Raw genomic sequence first — 12,345 nt, forward strand, 5'->3', positions numbered from 1 at the left:
TCAGAATATCCTCAGCTACATTTTTATATACATTTATTTCTAAGCTTCCATATAATCTGAATCAAGAGCCCAGTGACACCAGGATTTTGTCTGATTTTCAGTGTAGTGCTTAGTTGCTAATACACTGCATTTGCTTTGCCATTTAATAACATCATTACTTAGTTGATTAAAATTACATTAAACTCATTATATACATAAAAAATATTGTCACATTCACTAGCTAAACAAATGTTACTCTCATTTTAAAAGACAGACTTCTGTACCTTGAAAGCTTGAAGCCCTAACAAGAGCCACCAGTATTAGGCTTTCTACTCTCTAAAATTCAAATATGAGCACAGTAATGTTACAAGCCCTCCAATTTAAACACAAATTCACACTTTTTTTTTTTTTGGAGTGCTTAGAATTTTGTATTTTGATAACTGTAGTGTAATAGAGAATTTTTTAAAGAAAATTTTTTAAAAGACACTGCTAATTTTTTACCATGAACCTGAAATTTTTCACTGAAAAAAAAAAACAAAAACAAACATGGAAAGTATGGAAGTCACCATATTTTTAAAAATACTATAATTTACACCATGATACTTTAATGGCCTAAGTGTAGCAATACCTATGGACACTACATTGCCTAAAAAAAAGTGCCAAAAAAAGATCACATAATGATCACAGGCCCTTGATATCTGGAGGCTCTACAGGAACTTAATGAGCAGAAGTGTTAATCTTGCTTTCAAATGAATTCCAAAGGGGTTTATTCTGCTGCCCCCCTTGTAAGTACATGTAGAACCCACTGGGAGCAGAGAGGCAGCATTTTCTGCACATCTGGTTAAGAACATCCTGCTTAAGTTTTGCAAGAGCCAAAACAGAACAAAGGGCACCGAGGCACCAATCTGACCACTGTGTGTGTACATTAAGTGCTGCACTGCTGGCCATAAACTTACTTTAACTGCCCTGATTTTTAAGCACCATTAAAGGTGAGCCTTTCCCTCCAATGACTACTTTTTCAGATTTAAAGAATGCAGCAATCGAATGAGGATAATAGACATTCCGTGAGATGTTGAACTGAGTCAGGGCACACACTTGTTAGTTTAGGATCTGGATTAAATATAAGGAAAAATACTTGACCAAAGACAAGTGAAGAAAAATAAATTATTCCACAGATCTAGATTAAAAGTAGTTTTTTTAACATTACTTTAGTTCTGTGTTCAAATGTGTATGCATAGATGCCTATAATATTTCTTAAAAGTCACATACACTACATATAATCTTAAAAATATTCATTCTACACAGTTTTCAGTGCTCAGTAACATTATTCAAAATAGAATGGGCTAATAGAGTTAAAAAAAAAAAGGTCAGGTTTTAGAGAAAGATATAAATGAAATTCAACAATGAATTATTACTGTGCGTGCATCCCTAAATGCTATTGCTATGTCTCCATGTTAAAGTCTTTCTAACAGGTTCAGTGATGATGCAATTTAAAATGCTCATCTTAAGCAGCATCTACATGGGGAAAAAAAACACATCCATATATTCTTATTACTAACATACATTAGAATTGTGCGAGTTGTTTACAATAGTATAAAATACTGCTTTGGCAATTACAAACATAGCAATGTAAGTTTCATATGGTTGCTACTCTCTTATATTTAGCCAGTATAGGTAAATTCTCACAGCAATACTGATTCTTGAATAGAAAGTCCATCCCGATTTCTGTAGTGATATGTTGGAGGCGCTGGCCCTGTATACTGATACCCAGAAGAACTAGCATCTTCTAGAGCTGGTGAAGTTCTATACCGCACTGGACTGTCCACAGAAACTGCGGGGAGGTTGTGGTCCTGAAAGGGCACGTGCTGGAAGGCTGAATATTTTGGTAAACTGCTTAAGTGGCCATGGTTAGCATCTTGAGTCCACGATTGTCCATGCACCTCAGGTCTATATGTATAACCAACTTCTGACCATTTTCTGCTATCTGGCAAATAATCCACTGGAGGGACAATTAATTTTCCATTCTTTGGTGACCCTGAATTACCCAAATATCCCCCAGTACCAATATCAACAGGGAGAACTTCTATTCGACTGGATGGCAGTACAAGAGGAGTTGGGCGGCTGTACGATTTCTCTGGAGAACCATCAACTGAAAGAGTAGAACCATAAGGTCTCCTGGAAGGATTCACCTGAGTCCCATGACTAAACTGTGGAGGCATGAAGTTGCTATTAGTAGTAGGGACTTGTTTTGGAGAATTTCCATGGTAGATTGGGGGATTACTGTAAGATGGTGGGTGCATTGTCCCTCGATCTTCCCCCTCTACCTGAGATGGGTGTCTTGCATAACTTGTAGGCTGCACTCTAAAAGTAAACTTGTTTGGTATTTTTGATGGACTAGAACTTGGCTCAGCATGCCTTCTTGGACTGTGAGAGTAAATAATATTCCTGGGACTTTGAGAGTAAGCCCTTTCTCGTGCCTCTTCAATAGAAGCTCCATTTTCATTTTCAGGTACATTGTCATACTGTGATGCATTAGACCCACGTTTCCCTTCATCAGCATTCAAAACCTTCATCTTTTGCCTTCCATTTGATAGCTGAGGATCAGTCGAACTTGGTATGGTAACGGTCAGTGTGGGATGTGCTAATCTACTTTTGCCTTCCATGGCATATTTGGCCGTTTTTTCAATAGCTGAAGTATCAGATGGTTTATTCCATTTGGGTACAAATTCCTTCCTGATGTTTGAAGTAGCATTGCTATTTTGATTAGCAGCTGCATGGTTATATTGCCTGGAATCGGTTTGTGCACCTGACTGAAGTTTTCTTGGAAAGACTGCCTCATCTTTAAGCTTTTTACTGTCCTCCTCCACTGATTTCTGTCTTGGTTGCCTTACTTGTTCTGGAGTACCAGTTCGACTGTGATGGTGAGGTGAATACTCATGTTTTTTGTGAGGTGATGAGCCACTTTCTCTTCTGCCACTAGTATGGGGACTTGACCTGCCAACATTTCTCTGTCCATTGCTCACTAGACTTATGTTGGCAAATTGAGATTCAGGTGGAAGTTGCCCCAGTGGTTTCCTTGGATATTCATCTTCTTTACCTAAATGAAAAAACAGATTCATAAATACCAATGAATACACAGAGCCATAGATAAGAAGCACATTATGAATAGCTGTTTACTTCTATATGCATATACACACACACAAATATCTGCATAAATAAACCCCACAGGATTTTAGTGGCTTAGAAACATTTTTTGGAGACTGATAATAAGACATACCTAAACTTACAATCTTACTAGGCAATTTGCAGGTAGGAATATTTTAGAATCTTGTAACATTCACACAATTGTGTAACACAATTCCATATTTTGTTAAGATATATTGCTACCTGCTGTCTTAAGAGTGTAGGCTGATATTCTAATTTCTGTTCTAAAACAATCAATAATTCAATGCCCTATCATTACATTAAAGCTTCACTTTAGTCTATAGCAACTAGAAGTTTTGAAATCTCAGAAAGCTTCACCTATCAATTTCAAGCAGGTCTGCCAAATTCAAAAGTCAGCTGAATTCAAAAACCTACTAGGTCTCTAAACTGTCCCCAAATAGCTTAGTTATTGTATTTTCATCATCTCTAGTACCTTCCATCACATAAATTCATGATAAAAAGAAGTGGTACTCTTATTTCAAAGTTAACAATCTTCACAGATCTAACTTTAAATGCATAAAGATTAAAAAAGACAGAATCATACTGGTTATTTTTAGCTTTACATATATATGTACCATTAATGAGGAATTAAAGTAAGGTACAATAAATTGGCCATTAAGAATAATCTACTGCTATACAGACATTCAATATCATCTTGAAAAAAAAAAACAGAAGACTTCATTCTAAAAATACTGTTCTGTAAAAAGTGTATTTTTCAAGTTTTTCATCTGTTACTAAGAAAAAATTTCATTTAAAAATTAGTTGAGGGCTCTCCCTGGTGGCGCAATAGGTTAAAGCACCGCATTATGAAGCTCTCCAAAGCCACTAGAGCTGGAGTTTGATCCCTGGCCAGGGAGCTGACCCACAAGCGTGACAAACCTCTTCTGACCCACCCGCTGTTCCCCTCAGCAGTGTACTTTGTCAATCTGCCTGTTCTGCTCCCCACTCTGTCTGTGATGAATCCTCTCACCGCCCCTGCACCTCTGGCCTGTAACCCAGTTCTGTAAGCATAAATAAATAAATCTTTTAAAAAAAAATAGTTGATAATACCATTCATAGCAACATGGATGAGCTAGAAGGGATTACGTTCAGTGAAAAAAGAAAAGTAACAGATGGTTTCACTTGTAGGAGGAAAATAGGGGAGCAAACAAGGGGGAAAATAATAAAAAGCACAATACAACAAAACAAAAATAAACACACAACTATAAATCAGAGACACTTTGCAGAGGAAGGGGAGGAAGAAGCATCTACATGAGGGTGGGAAGAGCATAAGGGACTACTGTGAAGGTGCATGGGTGAAATGGTGGTAGAAATTCTATGGGGTGACCCACAAGGCACAGCAGACCTCTCCTGTCTCACCTGCTGCTTCCCTCAGCAGTGTACCTGGGCATTCCACCTGTTCTGTTCCCCACTATGTCTCTGGTGATTCCTCTCACCACCCCTGCACCTCTGGTCTATACCCCAGTTCTGTATTCATAAATAAATAAATATTTTTTTAAATGTTAGATATATATAAATTTTAAAAAAAATTAGTTGGAATTTCCATTCATCCATCTAGCTAACATACTTAATATACAGCCAGCTACACTATAGACACTGTGCTAGGCCACAATGTATTTGTCATGAGCAGATGGACATGAACATAGTCTGTTTTTGTGTAGTTTGTAGTCTTGACAATAAATGTGTTATTTATCTACATAGCATAATTTTTAAAAGATATATAAAGCATATTTAGCTCAGTGGAATAAGCTAGAAAGAAAAAGAACTATCAGATGATTTCACTTATAGGAGGAATGTAGAACCAAATAAGGGATCAGGAAGAAAAAAGTAATTATAATAAATTAAAAAGCATAATCAACAGTAAACTGTAGTCAGAAACATTCTGCGGGGGGGGGGGAGAGGGAGTATGATGAAAACAGGGAGAGAAGAACACAAGGAACTATGGTGAAAGGTTCACAGGTAAATTGGTGGTAGGAATTTCACAGAGAGGGTCTCTCTACACCTGACAGGAGAAAGCAAACATTGTACAAAAATGAAGAATGATGTAAGGTATGTGACATTTTAAAATTTAATTTTAAAAAATATAATTTTAAAAAATCTACATCAAAACAAAGGGTTAATACCTGATTTAAAAACAGCAACAACATATATTCTACATATTTTTCTTTGGGAGGGTCGGGAAAAGAAAATGATGAAAACACTGTATCTTTCATATAATTAAGGCACCAGAATCAGAATTACAGGGGGAGAAAGCTGATTTCTTCATATGAAACCCCAATCTAAAGTAAGGAGTATCAGGGTACCTCACAGTCACCCCTCTTCCCTCTTCCTTCAACCAGACAGTTTCTTAGAGTCGTAGGACTCCAGAAAGAAGTTTTCCTGCCTGTGTTTTATAAATGGGAAAATTGAGTCTAAGAGACTCCTGAGAACCAGGACTCAGAATTTTCACTCCCCATTCACTGTTTTCTTCCACTATGCCATCTTCATTAAACTCCAACAAAACTCTGTATGGCTTTAACTTTACTTTGACAATATTTGTAAAAGTCCTTTGTTTTATAAATTTGAAAACATACAACATTACAATTACAATGTTTTATTCATTTATTCATTGAACAAATGCATCCTAACCAAGCATCTGCCAAGTACCACAACATTCCAGGTGCTGGCAGTCAAAGGGCAAAATAGACGGAAATCAGCCCTGTCTTTAGGGAGTTTATATTCCAGTGGTGCAGAGAGCTATAGAAAGCAGTGCCAGGATAAAACTATTAAAATGATTTGAAATAGGGCAGGACTGAGCAGGTAAGTGGCCCAGCAAGAACAAAGGCACTCTGTGCCTAGAGTAGGAGGCGGACAGAAAAGCATCACATCACATAGGGACCTGAAGACAACAGTAAGGACTCTGGATTGTTTTTTGGTTTTTTTCTGAGTCATACTACTAGAAGCTTTCCAGCAGGAAAGTAACATGATATGATGTCTGTCTTGCAAAGTTCGGTTTGAACGGCAGGTTGGATTTAGATTGTGTAATAACTAATGATGACAATTATAACAGTGACAGCTGATACTCATTAAGCATTTATGACAGCTGATACTCATTAAGCATTTACCCTGTGTCGGTCACTACTGCAAAAGTAAAGTCATACATACAGTGTTAGCAGCAAGAACAGATGACAATCACTACTACCGTACTCATTTTATACATGAACTTGCCCAAGGGCTCACAGCTAGTAAGCAGCAGATGCAGAATTCAAACCCAGAGTTGAACCCCTTTGCTCTTTACTCATATACTAGACTATGGTGGAAACAGTGAGAAGAATTTGCTTTTCAGTCATAATTAGATGTTAACTGAGAGGTATTAGCAAAGTAAAGGAAGGCTCCTGGTAAAGACAGTAACAGATATTATACAGCAATGATTGGCATAACCAATCATGTTGGTTTTACAAAAATATATATTTTATAATTACTTCAGCATACATAAATAAAATGTAGACAAGTTATTTTAAGTGATAAACCAAACTTTAAAATGATTGTCAGTGAGACAAGTATTCATAAAGAAAACTTCTGTTGTATATGAAGCAACATATAACAATTCAGCTACCTAACTTCATAAGAAATACCTGGAAATGAGATATTAAAAAAAAAATTTGACCTAAGTGCAGCCTGAGTCAAGAATGTTCACAAGTATTATCTGACAATATCAGGTTAAAAACTAACAATAAAGATAAAATTATTAATATCACAAACCCAAAGTGTTTTTATCTGCAAATAGTTATCCATATATTTCCAGATAACTATATGAATTCCTTCTTCCCTGTGGGCAAGTAATTCCAACAACAAAAAAATTATCAAGAAGATATAAAGACATACAGAATTGAAAAACCCAATTTATGAATTTTTCTTTTAGCCGCTACTCTAATAACTATCACAATGCATTAGTGTGGATAGCTAAGTCAATGACTGGTTGACAGTCCACCATATATAAATATCAGCCAATCATCAAAATCTTTTTTTCAGGTTGGTGAGTAGAAACCTGGGGAAAAACATAACCATTAAAAAGAAAAGCCAGTAGTGGCACCTGCAGAAAGAGCCACCAATATTTTAGTTCATATGAAGTAATTTAAAAGGCTAATAAAAATCTCCAAAGCAATATTTTAAGGGAGGCAGGAGGAATTTCACAATAAACTAGTATTGCCCTTCTCTTGCAATCTATCAGTGAAAGCTTCCAATGCTTCTCTTAGACCAAATCCTGTTTTCAATGTTTTGATCTATATCCATTCACAACTCATGAAAACAAAATTCACTTGAAATTAGGTGTTTTAAAGGCTAGCTACATGCTGTGGACTGAATGGCCCTGTCTCCCCGAAATTCACATGTTGAAATTTACAATGTGGTGGTATTTGGAGATGGAGCTTCTGTAGGTAATCTGTCATAAGGCAAGACATCATGGTTTCGACCTTGCCCTTTACAAAAATCAGCTTTAAAAGTAGCCATGCTGTGCCACAGGAACTACAGCCCAGGGTACCCCCACACTGTGGTCAGCAGTAGAGCAAGCAGTTGCCCCTGGCAGAGCATAGAGCAACACCTGCTTGGACAAACAGCAGTCAGGTAGGAAGCCCTGGAGCAGACATACGGGGACCACCTCTCTTTTCTGCTATTCACCTTCCTGAATGCTAATGAGTAAGAAGAAAGGAAAGTCTAATACTTGATTAAAATATGCAAAGTACTGGACAGTGCTTGGCAGATAGTAGTGCTGGGCACCAGAGTTGAGAAAGATGTGTCAGAGAAGAAATCTGTGTTCTTTTTTCCCATTCCTTATATTCTAATAGCTACAGATTTTCAGTCTGGATCCTGTAGACATAGGAAAGGCACACAGTGGTAAAGACTAACAGGGCACATAATGTGGGACTATGAATATAAGACATAATATTTCTCAGGAGAAAAAAAAATTGAGAAAGAAAGTAATGGGGAGAGTGAGATGGTAATTTCAAATGAGACAAAACAGAAAAGTATGTGTCATACAGATGTGGAAGATTTAATTATTCAATATAAAAGGTAAGAAAAGTATTCGCTTTATACTTAACACTATTTTGCACTCAAGTCAAAAAAGAAATGTCTCTAAAGAAAAGATATTAATATACTACGCATCTACACATTATATTAGGATTAAAAGAAAAATTTGAAATTTCCATTTACCAAATGGGCAAAGCACCAAAATCCACACTGGGGTAGAAATGAGACTGTTTTAAATTATCCCAAAAGTAGTATCTTAAAGTTCTTTCAAAATAAATTTCCTTCTTCCCCTAGTAGGCTATAACCTATTGAAAGTAACTTGGGCTTCTTTTATTTTCCTTCTAACAGTGTCTAAAATAGTAAAAGAAATATAAGAAAAATCTTCACAAAATACCAGATTCACATAATTCATATGAATTAAAAAAAAAAACCAATTCCTCCCAATTTTAAGGACAGTAATGCAAGTTATCACAGTGGTCATGATGGCAAGGGTACTGCTGACCACAGGTGCCAAGACCACAATACACTACTGGGAATAGCATAATTTAAAACAGCGTTAGGTAACTCAGACTTTCTATAGTGATTGTAAGCAGGGAGCATTCTAAAGATTAACTAGTGGAATTAATGCATGGCTCCTGACCCCAGTATTAGTATCTATCTTCCAGGAATATTTGTTGATTGATAATACTGTTCAATTATGCCATGTATAAGTTAGTCCCCATGACAGATCAAACACTGACTGAACAGTGTAAAATTCTTAGTAACTCGACATGATCAAATATATTCCAGCTGTTTGCACTTCAGGGATGGTTCTGAGGGCCCTCTGGGCACATTAGCTGGGAGGACATTGTCTCTCAAAAGAAAGAGAAATGAGAATGAGTAGAAGTTAGAGGCAAGAGAAGAGGGAAAGAGAAAAGAATAAAGAAGAGAGGGGAGCAGGGTGAGATCAGAGCAGGTTTAACTATCTTCTTTCACCCCTAAGCAACTAAGTATAATGAAAAGGTTGAAGCATAACTGATGTCAAAATAGATAGCTATAAATAGAATATAAGTTTTACTATTTTTTTAAAAAGATTTATTCATTTATGCATACAGAGCTGGGGTACAGGTCAGAGGTGCAGGGGCAGTGAGAGGAATCACGAGAGACAGAGTGGGGAGTAGAACAGGCAGACTGATGAAGTACACTGCTGAGGGGAGCAGTGGGCAAGACAAGATACCATGTGGGTCACCTCCAGGGCAAGGAATCGAACCTACACCAGGGTAGCTGCAGCCAGCTTGCAGTGCTGCACTTCAACCCGCTGCACCACCAGGGATGACCCCAGTTTCAATATTTATTATGCCTAGTTTCATTTGGGACTTCTTTTCAATAGACATAGTACTGTTTTTGTTCATCTCAATATAGCACCATATCTAAATTTTATTCTTCCCTCTTCTTAAAAACACAGGAGTATAAACAAAGAATTACTGCCTTATTCTTTAAAGAGTAGGAAAGAATCACAGTTCCTATCAGGTACAACAGGGATCTTTTTATGAAAATACCACTTTAATGATGCCTTTCAGAGTATTTCAAAATATGTCAGGTGAGCATTTTTATGCTAGCACTAGAATACTCAAAAAATGGAAATATAAGTTGATAGGTTTCAGGATAAAGGTAAAAATGTTTGCTTTCCTTAAATAAAAGAAAAAAAAAAAGCCAATTCTGTAAAAGGCTCTTCTCAAGTGCCCTCATGCTTGTCAATCCTGGATCTTTCTGAGGTCTCTGTCACCACCCAGTGGACACCACTCTAAATTACAAGACTTATAATAATTGTCTCAGAAAGCATTAACAAGCTTTTTGAACCCAACAAGAAACATATAATTACAGGAAAGTGTTCTAAGTGCTTTCTTTGCGAGCAACATTTGACTTCTAAATTTCAACAGATAATACTCTGATTGTTGTAACAGTTTCAGTAAGAATGGTGGATCTGTTGTCAGAAAAATTACTCTGGGGGAAAAAACTCATTCCTTCTAGATCAAATATTAAGTCCAACTGAGTCTTAAAAGCATGGTCACATGAGTACTGATTTAAAATTTACATCTGAACAATCAATTTTCTATTTAATGTCCCATTAACCAAAAGAATATACAATTCAAACACTACTGTATTCTTCAACAAGGTAATCAAAATAAATTCAGTTTGCTTTCTAAATTACAGCTGACCGTAAGAGAAAAATTTTAATTATTATAGTTAGGTTCATAAGCTTGATTTATTCTTTTTTTTCTCCTGTCAGATTAAGCTTGAAAGATAAGGGGTGCAAAAAGAATTCAAACCTATACAGCATAAACCTTAAAATAAAACTATTTAATCCTCCATATTTTAAATAGTTTTTGTTAAATAATTTTAAAAATACATATTTTGTTTACTAGTGTTTCAAATCACATCCATATTAATAAGGAATATTTGTAAAATAAATTTCCATTATATAAACAAATAAAAAATCTGGGCCCACCCTGGTGGCGCAGCGGGTTAAAGCACAGCACTGAGAAGCTAAAGCCACTTCCGCATGAGTTCGATTCCCACCTGCCCCGGGGGTACCACATGGCGAGGCAGACCTCTCCTGACCCGCCCACTGCTCCCCTCAGCAGTGTACTTCATAGATCTGCCTGTTCTGCTCCCACTCTGTCTCTGGTGAAGCCTCTCGCCGCCCCTGAGCCTCTGGCCTGTACCCCAGTTCTGTATGAACAAATAAATAAATCTCTAAAAAAAAAAGAAAGAAAGGAAATCTGCCCAAGCCCTCAGAATGTTGAAGTTTTAAAAAATAAAAAAAAAAAAACACAGTAATATTACTTGCTTATAATATTATGTTGTATGTGATCAGGACACAAGATAGTTCTATCATTTCAAAAACCTTTCCCATGCTATTTGTAGACAGTAGGTTTTACTTTACATCTATATATTTTCTTGTGTTATATCACCTTACTGAGCTCTTCAGATATGATGTATTTTACAAATTGAGGTTTGTGTCAACCCTGCATTGAGCAAATCTATCAAGCACCATTTTTCAATATCATGTGGCTCAATTTCATGTTTCTGTGTCATATTGTGATAATTCTTGTACCATTTCAAAATTTCTCACTATAATTATAACATCTATTATGGTGATCTGTGATCATGATCTTTGATGTTACGTTTGTAGTTGTTTTGAGTCCCATGAAGTACATCTACAGAGGAAGGCAAACTTCATGTTAGGAGTGTTTTAACTACTCCACTGACTAGTTATTAATTCATTTCTGCAACTCTCCTTGGATCTCCCTATCCCCTAAGATACAACAATGTTGAAATTAGGTCAATTAATACAACAATGACCTCTAAGTGACCAAGGAAAAGGAAAAGTTGCACATTTCTCACTTGAAATAAAAAAAAAAAAAAACACCTAGAAATGAGTTTGCTTACTAAAAATACTCGTCAAAAACTGAGATAGGCCAAAAGCAAGACCTTTTGTTTGTCAGTTGGCCAAGCTGTGACTGCATAGGAAAAGTTCTTGGAGTAATTTAAACGGGTTACTTCTGTGAACACAAAAATGACAAGAAAGTAAAGTAGTATTATCACTGGGATGAGAAAAGTTTATTGTAAAAAGGAAAAAACAAAGGTAGGGATAGGGAGTGAGTGAGGAAGAATAAGCGGCTGCTGCATGTTAAAAGATTTAAGAAGTATATCAGGGCCTTCCTTCCCTGGTGGCACAAGGGATTAAAGCACAGCATTACTGTAGCCACTGCAGCATGAGGTCGATCCCCGGGCCAGGGAGGTGACCCACACAGCAAGGCAGACCTCTCCTGTCTCACCCGCTGCTGTCTCACCAGACTGACTGAAATGCAGTGTATTTCAGTCACCTACATTTCAGTCAGTCTGTTCTGCTCCCCACTCTGTCTCTGGTGAGACCTCTCTCCTTCCGCACCTCTGGCCTATACCCCAGTTCTTGTATGCATTAATAAATAAATTAAAAAATATGTATAAATGGGGTATTAAATTTCTTACTACAGGGCCCTCCCTGGTGGCACAGTGGGTTAAAGCACCGCACTAAGAAGCTTAAGCTACTTCCACATGAGTTCGATTCCCGCCTGCCCTGGAGGTGACCACATGGGTGGCAGACCTCTCCTGACCCGCCCGCTGCTCCCC

The 12,345-nt window shown here is 37.0% G+C and overlaps 1 protein-coding gene across 2 annotated transcripts in view; it reads right to left on the reverse strand.

Annotated features, from left to right (window-relative positions):
• Positions 1-452: 452 nt before the first annotated feature.
• The window catches only part of USP6NL (USP6 N-terminal like), a 98,383-nt gene continuing 86,490 nt past the window's right edge, over positions 453-12,345 (reverse strand). For both annotated transcript variants that reach the window (XM_012731415.1, XM_004691243.2), the window contains exon 14: positions 453-3,076. In XM_012731415.1, the coding sequence (XP_012586869.1) occupies positions 1,662-3,076 (1,415 nt within the window). In that variant the 3' untranslated portion in view covers positions 453-1,661. The remainder of the gene's footprint in view (positions 3,077-12,345) is intronic.

This window comes from Condylura cristata, unplaced genomic scaffold (genome assembly GCF_000260355.1).
Source record: "Condylura cristata isolate star-nosed mole 26May11 unplaced genomic scaffold, ConCri1.0 scaffold00030, whole genome shotgun sequence".
NCBI lineage: Eukaryota > Metazoa > Chordata > Mammalia > Eulipotyphla > Talpidae > Condylura > Condylura cristata.